This window comes from Mustela putorius, unplaced genomic scaffold (assembly GCF_011764305.1).
Source record: "Mustela putorius furo isolate JIRA1106 unplaced genomic scaffold, ASM1176430v1.1 tig00004013_pilon_pilon_pilon, whole genome shotgun sequence".
Lineage (NCBI taxonomy): Eukaryota > Metazoa > Chordata > Mammalia > Carnivora > Mustelidae > Mustela > Mustela putorius.
In genome coordinates, this window is record NW_025422151.1 from 84,216 (window position 1) to 102,518 (window position 18,303).

The 18,303-nt window shown below is 38.5% G+C and overlaps 1 protein-coding gene across 5 annotated transcripts in view; it reads left to right on the forward strand.

Annotated features, from left to right (window-relative positions):
- The window catches only part of MRPS31 (mitochondrial ribosomal protein S31), a 34,193-nt gene extending 17,700 nt beyond the window's left edge, over window positions 1–16,493 (forward strand). For 4 of the 5 annotated variants that reach the window (XM_045072307.1, XM_045072311.1, XM_045072308.1 and 1 more), the window contains 3 exons: window positions 2,459–2,538; window positions 7,972–8,115; window positions 16,193–16,493. In XM_045072307.1, coding sequence (XP_044928242.1) covers window positions 2,459–2,538; window positions 7,972–8,115; window positions 16,193–16,422 — 454 coding nt within the window. In that variant the 3' untranslated portion in view covers window positions 16,423–16,493. Of the gene's footprint in view, window positions 1–2,458; window positions 2,539–7,971; window positions 8,116–9,898; window positions 9,920–16,192 lie in introns of those variants that run through there. The other variant, XM_045072310.1, reaches the window with a different exon arrangement.
- Window positions 16,494–18,303: the final 1,810 nt, after the last annotated feature.

The window sequence follows — 18,303 nt, forward strand, 5'->3', positions numbered from 1 at the left end:
ATCAGAATGCTATATCATAGTTTGATTCTTAATGATATTAGCCATCATTAAAAATTAGAAGGTGGCAGCCACCTGGGTGGCTCAGTTGGTTAAGTGTCTGACTTTTGATTTCAGCTCAGGTCATGATCTCCGGGATGTGAGATGAGCCTGCTTAGGATACTTTTACTCCTTCTCCCTCTCTCTTCTTCCTCCTTCCAGCCCCCCACTCCCGCCGCCACCAACACACGTGTGTGTCTGTCAAAAAAAAATTCTTAGAAAGTGGTAAGGGAGAAGCTAAAAAGTAAGACAGTTGTTTATGTGCATATAATGACTGTGTTAAACTGACTGAAGGACTCTAGAGTAAGGGAGAGGAGTGGTGGGATACCAGGTTTTTACCCTGCTCTGTCTTGGGACAGCCTGAGACAATCCGGGACTAGGTAGTCACCACAGATATACCTTGGGTTAATTCCCAAGGAAGAGACATCTGAGAGGGGTGAGGCACAGAGCACTGGCTTTGGAGTCATTCTGGCCTGTCTCAGAATCTTGGCGTTATGCCACTGACTAATTCTGGGACTGGGGCAACTTTTATAGCCTTGTCATTCTATGTCCCCATCTATAAAATGCTGAAACTGAAGCCCGACTTAAATGGCTTTCTTGAAAAATGGGAAAGGAGTGTGCCAACTATATATAGTAGATGCACAGCAAATGTCTGTTCCCTTCCCTTCCTCTTTAGTACATTCTAAAATTCCATACTTTACCAAGTCATTCCCTGTTTGCTGTGAGTTACCTTAATCCATCAGCCTGTTAACCTGATGCAAAGTGAGGGCATGCAGGTGGGGAGAGGGACCCAAAAGCACTGAAAATAGTTGGGGAGCGTAAATACCTCTGTTTAGGAATACTTGGGGATCTGTTAAAGGAAAACTTAAGTGATTTGAGATTACTTTATCTAATTTCAATATGGTAGTTGAATTTTTTCAGTTAATGTGATTTCATAAAAAAATTTGATTCAGCATGAGAGACTATGGACTCTGAAAAACAATCTGAGGGGTTTGAAGTGGCGGGGGTGTCGGAGGTTGTGTTACCAGGTGGTGGGTATTATAGAGGGCATCGATTGCATGGAGCACTGGGTGTGGTGAAAAAATAATGAATACTGTTTCTCTGGAGATAAATAAATAAATAAATTAGAATTTGATTCAGAAAAGAATTTTTAAAATTTTAAAGATTTTATTTATTTTATTTATTATTTGAGATAGAAAAGCAGGCTCCTCACTGAGCAGGGAGCCCATTGTGGGGGGACTCAATCCCAGGACCCTGAGATCATGACCTGAGCCAAAGGCAGACACTTAACTGACTGAGCCACCCAGGCGCCCCAAGAATTCAAAATTATTTAAAAACTGATTATCCAGTTTTGAACTGGTTTTTAATCTCCCAGTAAATTGATTAAAGTATGAATGTGAATTGATGCATAAAGCAGTTGATTAAAATATACAAGGAAAAGTCACCTATTAACTCTCTGACATTAATTTTAATAATTAATTTAAAATGTTATGTAAAGAAAGTTAATCATTATGTTAAAATTACAGAATGATTGCTTTATAAGTGGGAATGTTTTATTTGTGCCATCTTTTATAATTATAGTTTGTAATTAAACATGCAGTGTTTTCTGCCCTTAAACTAAAACAACTGTTGACTTTAACAACTTTTAATTTAGCATATTTTAATAGCTTTCTAATGTTAATTTTCTAAAACCTTACTATGAAATGGATCACATAAAATTATGGAAAATTAACCTTTTCAGTTAGGTATTTTGGAAATTAAACTACTCAAACTGCTTTATTGTATCATGATGCAAAAATTCAAGTGCATTTGTTCCAGTTTTTAGTTATCCATTCTAATGATGTGGCAATTTAGTTAAAATGTCTGTTGTGGGTCAGGGAATTTTTATTTATTCATTCATTTATTTATTTATTTATTTATTTTTAGGGATTTTATTTATTTATTTGATAGAGAGAGGCACATTGAGAGAGGAAACACAGGCAGGGGATGTGGGAGGGGGAGAAGCAGGCTTCGCGCAGAGCAGGGAGCCTGCTGCAGAGCTCATTCTGGGACCCTGGATTCATGACCTAAGCCACCCAGGCACCCCAGTGAAATTATTTTTAATTTCTACATTGAGTATTTCATAGAAAATAGTTTTCTTAAGGGGGCCTTGGTGACTCAGTCATTGAGCATCTGCTTTGGCTCAGGTCATGATCCCAGGGCCCTGGGATCGGGCCCCACATTGGGCACCCTGCTTGGCGGGAAGGGAAGCCTGCTTCTCCCTCTCCCACTCCCCCTGCTTCTGTTCCCTCTTTTGCTGTGTCTCTCTCTCTCTGTCAAATAAATAAATAAAATCTTTAAAAATGATAATAATAGAATAATTTTCTCAATTTTTTGTTGGCCATTGTAAAAATACTAAGTTAAATTCTTTTTTCTTTTTCAGTCTTAGGAAAAATATGCTCAAAGGGAAGAGACTTAATATTTTTTACCTTAAGACAGTTACCGAAGAGGCACCTAAAACAGGTTTGTTAAGAACATGATTTCTCAGGTGTAGAAACATTCCATCTTTCAAGAAAAAAGTCCTTAAAGTTTAGATTGCTCAATGTGAGGTATTTTAATAATCCGTCCTGTCGTTGGCCTGGATCCTGCTTATGAATGTAATTGTTGCCATTGCTAGTCTTGGCCAGATTCTTCCCTTGAAATGCTGCATTCTGTGAGACAGTGGGAGGTAAGTACTACCACCTTCTTGAATCCAGAGCTAGCAGTTGGCTACTGATTTGGGTTAGAACATTAACTGTCACCCTCTATTTGCAACTATGCTATTACAAAAGATAAACTATGGTTTCTGCCCTAAGGCAGCTTGCTATCTAGAAGAGGAGATGGGGGGGTGGAGGGGGACCCTGGGTGGTTCAGTCATTGAGCCTCTGCCTTAGTCTCAAATAAATAAATACAATATTAAAAAAAAAAAAAAGGGAGATAGCATTTGTAGAATTTAATGAAGTGACTTAGTGATTGTTTAGGAGCTGGGAAGAAGAGCAGTCAGGAAATATATTTAGCAGATTTGTGGTGGTCGTGGTTTTTTTTTTTTTTTTGAAAACACGCCATCCTTTTTCCATGTACTTATCCCTTCGGGTAAGAGGTCAAATCTTTCATAATCACCATTTAATTCTAATTAAAAGAGGTGTAAGAGTGTCTTCTTGCTTGACATTAAGTGTGGTTTACTGATAAATTCAGATAGACAGGAAGCTCAATACAAATGGTCTTCAGCTTACAAGTGGCTTTCATTTCCAAAGATTATAAGTTAGCTTTTGGGCTTGATAATTTTGTAATTGATATTTAAGTTCCGTGGCCTGCCTCCAATGGCTCATGTAATCTATCATAGTTACTTATATAAACATCTGATTTTTCCCACTATTTAGTAAACCGCTAGATATTAGGGGCTGGGTTTCACTGATTTTGGTATACCCAGCAACACCTAGCCAGTGGCTGATGAATCATAGGAATTAACTACCTTAAATCATAAATGCTTTAAAAAATTTTTTTAAATAAATGCTCTTTTTGAACAAATTGAGCTATGAAATATCAATCCATAGAGGAAAGGAGTTAATTCAATCAGTGTTTGTTCTTTTAAACTAAAGGAGAAACTAAGAGAACAACTTACCTACTCTTACTGCGAAAACTGCTTTCTGTCCTGTATGATGGACAGGAAATACAGGGGGCATCTGGCTGGTTTAGTTCTCAGAGCATGTAACTGGATCTTGGGATCGTGGGTTCAAGACCCACATTGGGTGTTGAGATTACCTTTAAAAAGGGAGGGGGGAGCGGCTGGGTTGCTCAGTGGGTTAAGCCTCTGCCTTCAGCTCAAGTCATGATCTCAGGGTCCTGGGATCGAGCCCTGCGTCGGGCTCTCTGCTCAGTGGGGAGCCTACTTCCCTCTCTCTCTGCCTCCTTCTCCACCTACTTGTGATCTCTGTCAAATAAATAAATAAAATCTTTTAAAAAGGGGGGGGGATACGAAATGCGCGCACGCGCGCGCGCGCACACACACACACTTAGATGATTCTAACAAGCTACTTGAAAAAAGCACAATAAAATGTGCAGTCATGGAGAGTAGATCACCTCTTCCCTGTTGATGTGGCAGCTGTTACACTTGCATCAAAAAGGAAATTTATTAGGAAAAAAATATACAATGGAAAAAAGACAGTCTCTTCAATAAATGGTGCTGGGAAAATTGGACAGCTAAATATAGAAGAATGAAACTCGACCATTCTCTTACACTGTACACAAAGATAAACTCAAAATGGATAAAAGACCTCAATGTGAAACAGGAATCCATTAGAATCCTAGAGGAGAACATAGGCAGTAACCTCTTCGATATCAGCCACAGCAACTTCTTTCAAGATATGTCTCCAAAGGCAAAGGAAACAAAAGTGAAAATGAACTTTTGGGACTTCATCAAAATCAAAAGCTTCTGCACAGGAAAGGAAACAGTCAACAAAAAAAAGAGGAACCCACAGAATGGGAGAAGATATTTGCAAATGACAGTACAGACAAAAGGCTGATATCCAAGATCTATAAAGAACTTCTCAAACTCAACAGACACAAAAGAGATACTCGTGTCAAAAAATGGGCAGAAGACATGAATAGACACTTCTCCAATGAAGACATACAAATGGCTATCAGACACATGAAAAAATGTTCATCATCACTAGCCATCAGGGAGATTCAAATTAAAACCACATTGAGATACCACCTTATACCAGTTAGAATGGCCAAAATTAGCATGACAGGAAACAGTGTGTGTTGGAGAGGTTGTGGAGAGAGGGGAACCCTCTTACTCTGTTGGTGGGAATGCAAGTTGGTGCAGCCACTTTGGAGAACTGTGGAGATTCCTTAAGAAATTAAAAATAGAGCTTTCCTATAACCCTGCAATTGCACTACTGATATTTCCCCCAAGGATATAGATGGAGTGAAAAGAAGGGCCATCTGTACCCCGATGTTTATAGCAGCAGTGGCCACAGTTGCCAAACTGTGGAAAGAACCAAGATGCCCTTCAATGGGCGAATGGATAAGGAAGATGTGGCCCATATACACTATGGAGTATTATGCCTCCATCAGAAAGGATGAATACCCAACTTTTGTAGCAGCATGGACGGGACTGGAAGAGATTATGCTGAATGAAATAAGTCAGGCAGAGAGAGTCAATTACCATATGGTTCCACTTATTTGTGGAGCATAACAAATAACATGGAGGACATAGGGAGATGGAGAGGAGAAGGGACTTGAGGGGAATTGAAAGGGGAGATGAACCATGAGACACTATGGACTCTGAAAAACAATCTGAGGGTTTTGAAGGGGCGGGGGGTGGGAGGTTGAAGGAGCCAGGTGGTGGCTAGTATGGAGAGCATGTATTGCATGGAACACTGGGTGTGGTGTATAAACAATTCTATTATGCTGAAAAATTTAAAAAAGGGGGCATTTATTGTCAGGGCAGCTGCGGTTGTCCACCTAATGAACAGCCAGGAGAGGGACTTGGATTCTTGAAGGAGCCAGCTTGCTTTTTAAAATCAGAAATCCTATTTCTTAAAACTGAAATTAGCTGGCAAGGAAGCACTGCAGTTTTATGTGTTCTATAAAAAATATAAAATGATTATATGCTCATAAGGTAAATTTATTAACATTTACCCTAGGGGGCGCCTGGGTAGTTCAGTTGGTTAAGCATCCCACTCTTGGTTTCAGCTCAGGTCATGATTTCAAGGTTGTGGGATGGAGCCTGATGTGTCCCAAGTTGCAGGGGGTTTGCTTGTCTCCCTCTGTTCCTCCCCCTGTTCTCTCTCTCTCTAGATTAAGTAAGAATAAGTAAGTAAAATTTTTTTAAAAATTCAATGAAGGTACTGTTTTAATAAGTTATACTTGATCGAGTCCAAAGAATGTCTTTTGTTCCCAGTTAAGTGTAATACCAACCGCGTACAAACTTCAATTCGGTTTTTATTCACTGCTGTCTCTCTCCCACTTAAAGTAATGCTTGATGTATAGTTGGCATTCAGTAATTATTTATTGACAGAATGAATGAATTCTTTTGTCTCATGATTCCCACATTTTGCTTCCCTTCAGGTTCATTACTGCTGCAAAGGATGTAGTCATAGACCTTTCTACTAACCTGCAGTAATTTAGAACTGAGAGGCAATATAGCTTAATGGAAGGAATTTTGGCATTTGATAGATGTGGATTATTCAAATTCAGATTCTGTCATACTAACTTTTCTGAGTTTCCCATTCTCCATCTATAAAATAGGGCTAATGCCTACCTCACAAGGATTAAATGAAGTAATGTAATTCAAGTGTCAGGCACAGTGCCAAAACTACAGTTGACATTCGGGACATAGTTGCAGCGGTTAGCAATGACAGTGATGATGGTGGTGATGATTGTGATCACAGAAAAGACATGGGCTGATCATTGCCTACTGAATAAATCTATAAAATGTGACTGATAATTATTTTGCTGTTATGATTTTTTTTTTAAGATTTTATTTATTTATTTAACAGAGAGAGATCACAAGTAGGCAGAGAGGCAGGCAGAGTGAGAGGGTGGAAGCAGGCGCGCTGCCCAGCAGAGAGCCTGATGAGGTGCTCGATCCCAGGACCCTGGGATCATGACCTGAGCCAAAGGCAGAGACTTTAATCCACTGAGCCACCCAGGCGCCCCTGTTATGATTATTCTGTAAATGTGGCTAATTAAGCCTAGGTGTGGTTGTACATGAACTGTCACATACAAGTCTGTGTGTAGACATAGTTTTGTTTTGGGTAAATATCTAGGAGTCAAATTGTATGCTAAGTGTATTTTTAACTTTTTAAGGAACTGCCAAACTATTTTTCAAAGAGGTTGTACCATTTTACATTCCCACCAGCAGTGACTGGTGAGAATAGGATTCATTCTTGAAAGATGTCTTCAATTTCCAAAGCAAATAAATAATTGAAATGTGATATGATGGTGGTCCTAAGTTAACCTTATATGAACTTACTCATAGAGTTGGTTGTGAGGATGAGATGAACTAATGCATAAAAAGCATTAGCAGAGTAAGTGCTCCTTATCCGTTAGTAGTATCATCATTTTTATGTTAATTTAATTTCTTTGGTCATTAATAGTAGTATATTGTGACTTATCTTGACAGACTAAAAATAAAGATAAAGAGGCTAGACTTTAAATATTAAAGTCACATGTTATGTAAAAAATACATTCATGGGACACCTTGGTGGCTCACTCATTTAAGCATCCAACTCTTGGTTTTGGCGTAGGGCCGTGAGATCCAGCCCTGGTTGGCAGGCTCTGTGCTCAGGGAGAGCTTAAGATTCTCTTCCTACCCCCTTCCTTCTCTTGCACACGTGATCTCTCCCTTTCTTTCTCTCTCAAATAAATTTTTTTTTTCCCCAGAGATTTTATTTATTTATTTGACGGAAAGAGAGAGACACAGTGAGAGAGGGAACACAAGCAGGGGGAGTGGGAGAGGGAGAAGCAGGCTCCCCACTGAGCAGAGAGCCCAATGTGGGGCTTGATCTCAGAATCCTGAGATCATGCCCTGAGCTGAAGGCAGATGCTTAACCAACTGAGCCACCCAGGGACCCCTAAAATAAATAAATAAATCTTTAAAAAAAAAAAATTACTCACATTCATGAAAACATTCTTAAAGAAAATACACATTCCTTTTTCTTTCCAGTAGAGGGGATGGTGAGATTTTAGGGCTTGCTTGCCCAGCAGTGTAGTAAATGCTAAGGCTTGCAGGAATTGTCACTGTAGGATTTTTGTCATCTTCCTTTAGCTTTAGCTCTCAGTGAGTGACCTTTCATTATATACTGTTTATTTTAATCCTCAGGACCTGAAATGTATTACTAATTTAGAGTTGATTATATTATTTTAAAAAATAAATTATTTTGTGATTATTTTGAAATGTTATTATAGAGACAGCACCTTCACTTTGGGACGTGGAATTTGCGAAGCAGTTGGCCATGGTAAATGAACAGCCCCTTCAGAATGGTTTTGCAGAGATGATCCAGTGGACCAAAGAGGGGAAGCTGTGGGAGTTTCCAATTGACAATGAAGCCGGTAAGTTAATTTCAGAGGTTTATAAAATTCCATATGGAGATTAAGTCTGGTTGGTGTTCAGTCATAGAGTCTAGATATTTACATGAATTTCAAAACTTTGTCTCTGTGGTGTCCGAAAAGAAATTTGACCATTTTTTTTTTAAGTTAGAATTTCACTTAATTCTGAGTTTGTTTGTTTTTTAAAGATTTTATTTATTTATTTGACAGATAGAGATCACAAGTAGGCAGAGTGACAGGCAGAGAGAGACAGAGGAGGAAGCAGGCTCCCTGCTGAGTAGAGAGCCCGATGTGGGGCTCGATCCCAGGACCCTGGGATCATGACCAGAGCCGAAGGCAGAGGCCTTAACCCACTGAGCCACTCGGGCGCCCCTAATTCTGGTTTTTTTATAAGAAAATTAAAGAAGTAAAACTAGGGGGTGGCAGGGAAGCACAGTTGGTTAAGGGTCCAACTCTTTTATTTTTTGGGGGGGTGGGGGAGAAGATTTTACTTATTTATTTGAGAGAGAGAGCACGAGTGGGAGGGGAGGGGCAGAGGGAGAAGCAAACTCCCCGCTGAGCAGGGAGCCTTATGTGGGACTCCCATCCCAGGACTCTGGGATCATGACCTGAACCAAAGGCAGACACTTAAGCGACTGAGCCACCCAGGCGCCCTTAAACGTCCAAGATTGATCTCAGCTCAGGTCTTGAGCTCTGTGTTGGACTCTGCACTGGACATGGAGTCTGTTTTAAAAAAATATTAAAAATTTTAAAAGCAAGTAAAATCATACGATAGAAATGTATTGTGAATTTCTTTTTTTTTTTTTTTTTAAGATTTTATTTATTTGACAGAGACACAGCGAGAGAGGGAGCATAAGCAGGGGAGTGGGAGAGGGAGAAGCAGGTTTCCTGCCAAGTGGGGAGCCCCATGCGAGGCTCGAACCCAGGACCCTGGGATCATGACCTGAGCCAAAGGCAGATGCCTAATGACTGAACCACCCAGGTGCCCTGTGTCATGAATTTCTATGTGACGTGAAGGTGTTGACTACAAATGATGACAGTTTCCTAATTGCTAAGCAGGAGATTACCTGAAAAATCTTCTCCTACGTTAAATCTTGGGTATGAGATGATATTTTGGTTTTAGAGAACACTACAACTTTTAAGTTTTATGCTGGTTATCTTTTACTCATAAAACTATTGCACTAACGAGATAAAAGGTTCTTGTGCTTAAATGCTACTCAAAGCAAAATTGTTAGAAGACTTCAAGATATTTTGGAACTCTAGCTCCATGCGTAGGTTCTTTGAACTGCTGGATGCTGTGTTACCTACTTTCCTGAAGATTATTCTGGAGATAATACTTCTCCCTCACTCAAAAGGAAAACAGTATTACTATGCAATTTATTTTATGCTTTTTTTAAGGTGTATTTTCAATTAGAAGAGATTCACTTACTTTTATGGTACCGTTAGCTAGGAAATGTAAACATCGCAGTGAGTCTTAGGAAAATGTAGTCCGTATTTTAACCTTTGTAGTAGTATGCTGTCATTGTAACATTTTATTTTTTTATAATCTTTCATTTGTTTGGATTAATAAGTGGAATGGAAGCTTAAGTATCAGAAATATTTTGTCTTATATCTTCATAAATTATTACTTTGTGTAGGAAAACTTTTTAGAGACTGATAAAACCGTTAATAAATTCTGAATATTTTGTGGATTTGTATGGTATATGCAGTCATAAAGGATGCTATGTTGCTGTGTTTCACCTAGTATATATAAAATGTATATTTCTCAAAGTATTATGCTTTCCAGGGGCACCTGGGTGACTCAGTCAGTTAAACATCTGCCTTCAGCTCAGGTCACGATCCCAGAGTCCTAGGATCGAGACCCACATCAGGCTCCCTGATCAGCGGGGAGCCTGCTTCTCCCTCTGCCTCTGCCCTCGCTTCTCTCCCTGCTTGTAGTCGCTCATTCTTGCTCTTTCTTAAGTAGAAAAATAAATAAAATCTTTTAAAAAAAAAAGTATTATGCTTCCCATACTCTGGTAGGTATCAGGGAAGAGTGACAAAAAAGCCCAAGGACTTTTCAGTTGTGCAAACCAGAGTACAGATCTAGCTGTCTCAGTGATTAGGCATTTGCCTTTGAGAAAACAATTTAACCTCCTGAGGTTAAAAAACCAGATCAGTTTCCTCATCTGGAAAATTAAAGGTACCTCATTGGAAGAATGTAAGAACTAAGGCAAAGTTATTGGAGTTGCTCAGCACAGTTCTTATTGTATAATACATGTAAATAAATGTTAGTTCATGTCCCCTCTGTATGAACACAGAATTTTAAAAGAAAAAAATTAGCAGAATGCGGGCGCCTGGGTGGCTCAGTGGGTTAAGCCGCTGCCTTCGGCTCGGGTCATGATCTCAGGGTCCTGGGATCGAGTCCCGCGTCGGGCTCTCTGCTCAGCAGGGAGCCTGCTTCCTTCTCTCTCTCTCTCTGCCTGCCTCTCAGTGTACTTATAATTTCTCTCTGTCAAATAAATAAATAAAATCTTTAAAAAAAAAAAAATTAGCAGAATGCAGTATGTGGTATTAAGGGGAAAATTCCGTATTTGATGAAATGTTCATGTTCTGAGTCATCATAATTAAAAATATGGTTCTAAAACACAATATTGAAGTAGAATAACGTGACTTTTTTCTTTTAAGATTTTATTTATTTATTTATTTATTTATTTATGAGAGAGGGAGAAAGAGAGAGAGCGCATGAATGGAGTGAGGGGCAGAAGGAGATTGGGGCTTGATCACAGGATTCTGGGATCATGACCAGAGTGGAAGGCAGACTCTTAACCAACTGAGCCACCCAGATGCCCGAACATGTGACTTTATTTAGGTGAGACAGTGGTTAGGGGTTCAAGTTTTGAGTGAGTTGTATGCTTAATCTCCCTAAGCCTCACTTGCCCTGTCTATAAAATGATGGGAATAAAAATAAAATTTATTCTTCTTCTGAATTCAGGTGATTCTTCTGAAAATCAAGTGAGGTTATACAAGTAAAGCATCATCAATCATCATCATCTCTGTTCCTGCCACAGTATTATGAGAGGGTTTTACTATACTGCAAGGATCTTAAATCTTAAACTGTTAGTGAGGATGTGTATTTTCTAGGAACCACCAAATAGGATAACAGGAAAGTAAGGGTTAGTGTACATTTTCATCAAAAATAAAACACTTCAGGGCGCCTGGGTGGCTCAGTGGGTTAAAACCTCTGCGTTCGGCTCAGGTCATGATCCCGGGGTCCTGGGATTGAGCCCCATGTCGGGCTCTTTGCTCAGCAGGGAGCCTGCTTCCTCCTCTCTCTCTGCCTGCCTCTCTGCCTAGTTGTGATCTCTGTCGAAAAAATCTTTAAAAAAAAAAAAACAGTTCATCAAAATCTTGAATGTCCAAACTCCAAAGAAATTTATCTTAAATTTGACCTGGGTTTTGAACAAGTTTAATTTTTACAAAAAGAAAAAAAAAAACATGTCTTTTGGTCAGGTTAGGGAGATAAATGTGACAAGTTTCCATATACACTTGTACATATTATTGATGCTTCAGGATGGGAAAGGGAGGTATCTCATTTCCAGCTCCTTGAGGCAATTGTTATCAGAATGAAAAACAGGAAAAGAACTGTGGAAACTTTCTCACTTTGATCACTCCCCTCAGTATACAGTTTGGAACTTGAGAATACTTTAAGAGAGTGGCATTAGAATTTGAAGCCTCAACAGTTTAATAATATTCTTCTGTACTTCTTAGTTTTAAATTTTAAGATTAATAAAATGTCATGCTCTCTCTACTAATAGTTAGCTTCATGAAGATTTACTCTGATGCTTTGAGGGAAGTGTTTTATTTTTAGGGGTGGGCCATGCCGGTTTCTGAACATAATACTGAAAATGGCAGAATGACGTGTCCTGTGTTGACAGCTTTACTTTCCAGTGTTGTGTTTTTCATTTATATAAAAAAATTTCAGTGTGTTGTTTTACCACATAAAACATATAAATTATTTTCCATTTTGAAGTAGCTTTTTTCCAGGTTGTTGTTGTCATTTTTAAGAACTGTCCCTTCTGTTTCGTTTTGCCAGCATAGAGATTCGTAAGAGCAGTTAGATGGCATTATTCCCACTTAGATTTTGTAGTAGTTATTATATATTGGATTGATGATAAAAGCATTTTTATTTTAGCCTTAACTTTGACTTTAAATTTAATCATGCTTTTACTGCTACACAGATAACAGTCTTGCTCTTGAATATTCTTTAGCCATATATATGCCACCAAAGAAGTGTTAATTAAGTACAGTAAGTTTGGAAATATATTAGTTTTTGATACATAACATGCTACCACCAAAATTAATAAAACAACAACTAACTTACAACTGCTCCTGAATTTATGGGTTTTCTGGCTAGTTCTGGCATCTTAGCTGCAGGTAGTTCCCTCTAGAGCGGCCTGTCTCACATGTCTGGTTGTGGGTGCCGGCTCTTGTCAGGGGAGGTAGAGATAACCGCGTTATCTGTCACGCAACATCTCAAAGACTAACTTGGACTTCTTCACACGACTGTAGTAGAGTTCATAACAGCAAGGAAGAGCAAGTATTGACGTGTAGGTACTTTTCAAGCCTGTGTTTGCACAGTGTTGAGTAATATCCCATTGACCAAAGCAGGTCACTTGCCAACCCTGAATTCAAGGGTTTGAGAAACAGACTCCATTTATGCAAAGAATGACAAAATGACATTGGGAAGGGGACTGTCTAGAAGCATGAGAGTGATACGATTTGTGGCCATTTATGTGTCTACCACCTTGATTTATTTTTTATTTACTTCAATTTTAAATAAAAATAATGTATAGGGGCACCTGGGTGGCTCAGTGGGTTATGCCTCTCTGCCTTCGGCTCAGGTCATAATCTGGGGGTCCTGGGATCAAGCCCTGCGTCAAGCTCTCTGCTTAGCGAGGAGCCTGCTTCCCCCTCTCTCTCTGCCTGCCTCTCTGCCTGTTTGTGATCTCTCTTTCTGTGTCCAATAAATAAATAAAATCTTTAAAAATAAATAAAAATAAAAATAATGTATAGATCTTTAAGTATCCAAATAAATTTTTAAAATCTCTTTCAGTAAATATAAACTAACTCCAAGTGAGTAGAAAGCTTATAAGCTTTTTATTTTGAGATAATTTTAGATTTCCATGCAACTGAAGAGATAATAAATATCCTAGATAGCCTCTACCTATTTTCTCCCAATAGTTAACTTCCTGCAAAACCGAACCGTAGTACAGCCAAGCAATTGGCATTGATACAATTCTCCCAACTGTGTACAGATGGAGAATTGTATCAATACCAATTTAATCTAGTTTTTTTATTTATAATATCTACACCCAACATGGGCTTGAACTCACAACCCCAAGATCAAAATCACATGCTCTACCAGCTGAGCCAGTGAGGCGCCCTACATGTTTAGTTCTGTGTGGTTTGTTTTTGTTTTTGTTTTTTGAAGATTTTACTTATTTGTTCATTTGAGAGAGAGAGAAAGAAAGTGAGAGTGCAGCATGAGCCAGGGGAAGGACAGGAAGAGAGAAAGGGAGAAGGAGACTCCCTGCCCAGGGCTTGGGAGGAGCCTGACACACTGCTTCATCCCAGGGCCCTGAGAAGACCTGAGCGGAAGTCAGACACTTAACCAACTGAGCTACCCAGGGAGCCCCTGCGTGTTTGATTTTTTTAAAGAAGCTTCCAAACTGTTTCCTAGAGTGGCTATGTCATTTTATATTCTCACCAGCAATATGTGAACCATCTGGCTTCTCATTCTCACCAGCATTTGATGTTGTCGCTGTTTTTCTTTTAGATACGTTTACATTCTGATAGATGTGTATTGATAGCTCATTGTGGTTTTAATCTGCATTTCCCTAATGGGTCGAGAGGTTGACCACATTTTTCTTGTGTGTGTTTGCCATTTATTTATCTTTTTCGGTGAAATGTCTGTTCTTCTTTTTTGCCCATTCTCTAATTGGATTGTTGTTGTTTGCTTGTTTGTTTTTTTAAATATGTTCTAGACCTTTATTAAATCTTTGGTTGCATTGAGGTTCCTGGGTGGCTCAGCCGGTTAAGCATCCGACTCTTGATTGCAGCTCAGGTCATGATCTCAGGGTTGTGAGATCAAGCCCCAATAGGAGGGATCAGGGATCCACTGTTAAAACTTCATTTAACCTTAATTACCTCCTTAAAGGTCCTGTCTCTAAATATAGTCACACTGGGGATTAGGACCTCAACCTATCAATTTTGAAGAGATAAGATTCAGTCCATAACAGGGTCTATTTCTGGGCCGTCCCTTTTGTCCCATCAATCTGTGTGTCTGTCCCTCTGTCAATACCACACTTTTGATGACTGTAGCTGTTTCAGTAAATCTTAGCATTATTGCTCCCATTTTATTCTTCTCTTTCAAGATTGTTATAATATTCTAGGACTTATGCCTTTCCATATAAATTTTAGATTAAATTTGTTGGCAAAACCTTACTGAGATTTGGATAGGAACTAGTGTTGGTTTTGTTGATCTTCTCTATTTTTTTATTTTCAATTTTACTGATGTTGGGTGTTATCTTTATTATTTCCTTCCTTTGCTTGCTTTAGAATATTTTGCTCTTTTGCTAGTTCTTGAGGTGGGAACTTAGGTTATTGATTGAGACTTTTCCTCTTCATCTGTATTAATTTAGTGCTATATGTATCCCTTGTAGCACTGCATTAGCCATGTCCCACAAATTTTAATTTGTTGTGTTTTCATTTTCATTCAATTCTGATTTTTTTTAAGAATATTGCTTGATCTTTAACTGTTTCCTATTGTCTTTCTGTTACTGATTTCTAGTGTGATTCCATTATGATCTGAGTATGTACTGTGTATTACTCCACTTATTTTAAATGTGTTGCGGTTTGTGACCCAAGATGTGGTCCAGCTAGGTGAATGCTCCATGAACTCCTGAAAAGATTTTGTTTTCTGAAATAGTTTGGTGGAGTGTTTGTAGACGTCAGTTTGATAATGTCAGTTGTTGTTCAGTTCTTCTTGGCTAATTTTCTAATTCAGATGTTTTTCTTTCTCCCTAGTAATTTTTTTTTTGTTTTGCTCTGAAGTCTGTTTTGTCTGATAATCATATAACCACTCGTGCTTGCTTTTTTTTTTTTTTTTTTTTTTTTTAAAGATTTTATTTATTTATTTGACAGAGAGAAATCACAAGTAGATGGAGAGGCAGGCAGAGAGAGAGAGGGAAGCAGGCTCTCCGCTGAGCGGAGAGCCCGATGCGGGACTCGATCCCAGGACTCTGAGATCATGACCTGAGCCGAAGGCAGCGGCTTAACCCACTGAGCCACCCAGGTGCCCCTCGTGCTTGCTTTTTTTAAAAAAATTAATGTTAACAAGATGCATTTTTCTCCATCCTTTTATTTTCAATCTTCTGATTTTGTGTTTGAAGTGAGTTTCTTATAAAAACCATATCATTGGATGCATGATTTTATATTCACTCTACAATCTTTGTCTTTTGATTGGTGTATTTAGACCATTTACATCTGAAGTAATTATTGATTTGTTAGGACTTAAGTCTCCAATTTTATTACTTGTTTTCTTTTCATTTTCTCTATTTCTCATTACATTTTGGGGGGGCTCCCTGTGAGCTGCTTGAACATGTTTTAAGATTCTATTTTGTTTTATTTATATAATTTTTTTTTGTAGTTTGTGTAGTTTTCTTAGTGGTTGCTGTAGAATTGAAGTTTTTATTAGCAGTAACTGCTGCTACACTTTGAACATTTATAATACGCATCATAATGTGAACATGTATAATGAACATTTATAATGTGCTAGGCATTATAAGAATTTTATAAGCTTTGTATCTATGTAATCTTTACAGAAACCCCGTGAAGAAGGTTCTATTTTAATCTTCATTTTATACCTGAAAACTGATGCTTAGAGAAGTTAATTAATTTGCCCAGTTAACACAGTTGTTAAATTGGTGGGCAAACCTAAGTCTAACTCCAAAGTTGATGGCTTTAACTGTAGTAGTCATTAGTGCTAATTTTGCAATAAAGATTTTACTTCAAAACTGTATTTTATCTCATTTCCTAGGTTTTGATGATGATGGTTCTGAATTTCATGAACATGTATTTCTGGATAAACACCTGAAAGATTTTCCAAAACAAGGACCAATTCGCCACTTCATGGAGCTGGTGACCTGTGGCCTTTCCAAAAACCCATACCTGAGTGTTAAACAAAAGATTGAACACATAGAGTGGTTTAGAAATTACTTTAATGAAAAACAAGACATTCTAAAAGAAAGTGGGATACGGCTTAATTGAAGACCATGGAAATTCTTATTTCAAGCTGTTGGTGATGGATATTAAAACTAAATAAAATGATTTTACTAGAAGTTTTCCTATATTGTGTTAATTGTGTACATTTGATTTGAATGGTATATAGTGGTAACTGAAGAATATTCTTGCATCAAGAAAAGTTGTCAGTATTTACAGATTCAACTGGTAATTCTTTTTTTTTTTTAAGATTTTATTTTTATTGATTTCACAGTGCAACAGTGAGAGAGGGCAGGGGAAGTGGGAGAGGGAGAAGCAGGGAGCCCAATGCAGGCCTCGATCCCAGGACCCTGGGATCATGACCTGAGCCGAAGACACCAGACACTTAACAACTGAGCCACCCAGGCGCTCCATCAACTGGTAATTCGTAACAAGAAGAATATCTTAGAATACTACAAGTTTAAGACAACTTCTTTTTCTTTTCAGTGACTGTACGTCTTTGAAATACAATTATTAGCCACATATCTGATGACATCAGAGTGCTCTAACAGTTGAGATGGTTTATAGACGGGTTTATATGCACTGACTGTGTATATTTTTATTTATATATCTTTATATATTTCACCCTTAATTAATTATCCTCATCTAAGTCTGGGTCATGAACAAGAAGTAACCTTGTAGAGATAAGTGGCTTATTCTAACCCCTCTAGTCCTTTAGGTCTTTGTACCAAAGTTAGAACTATTTATTTTCCATTACGGTGCTTAGCAGTGTGACTCAAATTCATACAACTCAAAGGAAGAAAGATTCTAAAAAACTCAAAACTAGAATTTAGTTTGTAGTGGTCGTACACTAGTAGTGTTTTAGGCTCCCGGCATAAGCAAATGGAAATTCTATGAAGGAACCCATCATCGACTCAGAATTCAAATTACAAAACACATAAACAAAACAGTGTGATTGGGCACGAGCAGAAGCAGACTCATAAAGTCTTTAAATGTTAAGCTTGGGGCACCTGGGTAGCTCAGTCAGTTAAGTGTCCAACTCTTGATTTTGGCTCAGGTCATGATCTCCGGGTCATGAGATCGAACCCTGTGCCTGGCTCTGTCTTGAGTGTGGAACCTGCTCTCTCTCAAATAAATAAATAAGTATTGGACTTATCATATACTACGAACTAAATGTAAGAGAGAGTAAAATATAGAGCAGGAGATAATAAAAGTTACTAGATATTGGGAAACGAAAATTTAAGGAGTCTTAACAACAGATTAGACACAAAGGTTGATCTAAAGAAATCCATGTGGGGGCACCTGGGTGGTTCAGTAAATTAAGCATCCAACTCTTGATCTCAGCTCAGGTCTTGATCTTAGGGTCAAGAGTGTTGAACCTTCCAGCTTTCTGCTCAGCGGGGAGCCTGCTTCCTCCTCTCTCTCTCTCTCTCTCTCTCTCTGCCTGCCTCTTGGCCTACTTGTGATCTCTATCTTTCAAATAAATAAATAAATAAAATCTTTAAAGAAAAAACAAAGTGTTGAACCTACTTAACCCACTGAGCCACCCAGGCGCCCCAAGAGTGTTGAATGTTCTTTAAAAAAAAAAAAAAAGTGCTAGTGTGAAACCTACTTAAAGAAAAACCCATATGTAGTGGAGATAAGAAAAAAGAGAAAAGAAATTTGAAAGACAGGTAAAGATTGATACAAGAAGGTAACATTTGTTAGGCACCTGGCTGGCTCAGTTTGTAGAGCATGTGACACTTGAACTCATGACGCTTGAACTCAGAGCCATGAGTTCAAGTCGCATGTTGGGCATGGAGAACTACTTTAAAAAAGGTTTTTTTAAAAGAAGGTAACATGGGTGCCTGGGTGGCTCAGTGGGTTAAGCCGCTGCCTTCAGCTCAGGTCATGATCTCAGAGTCCTGGGATCAAGTCCGGCATCGGGCT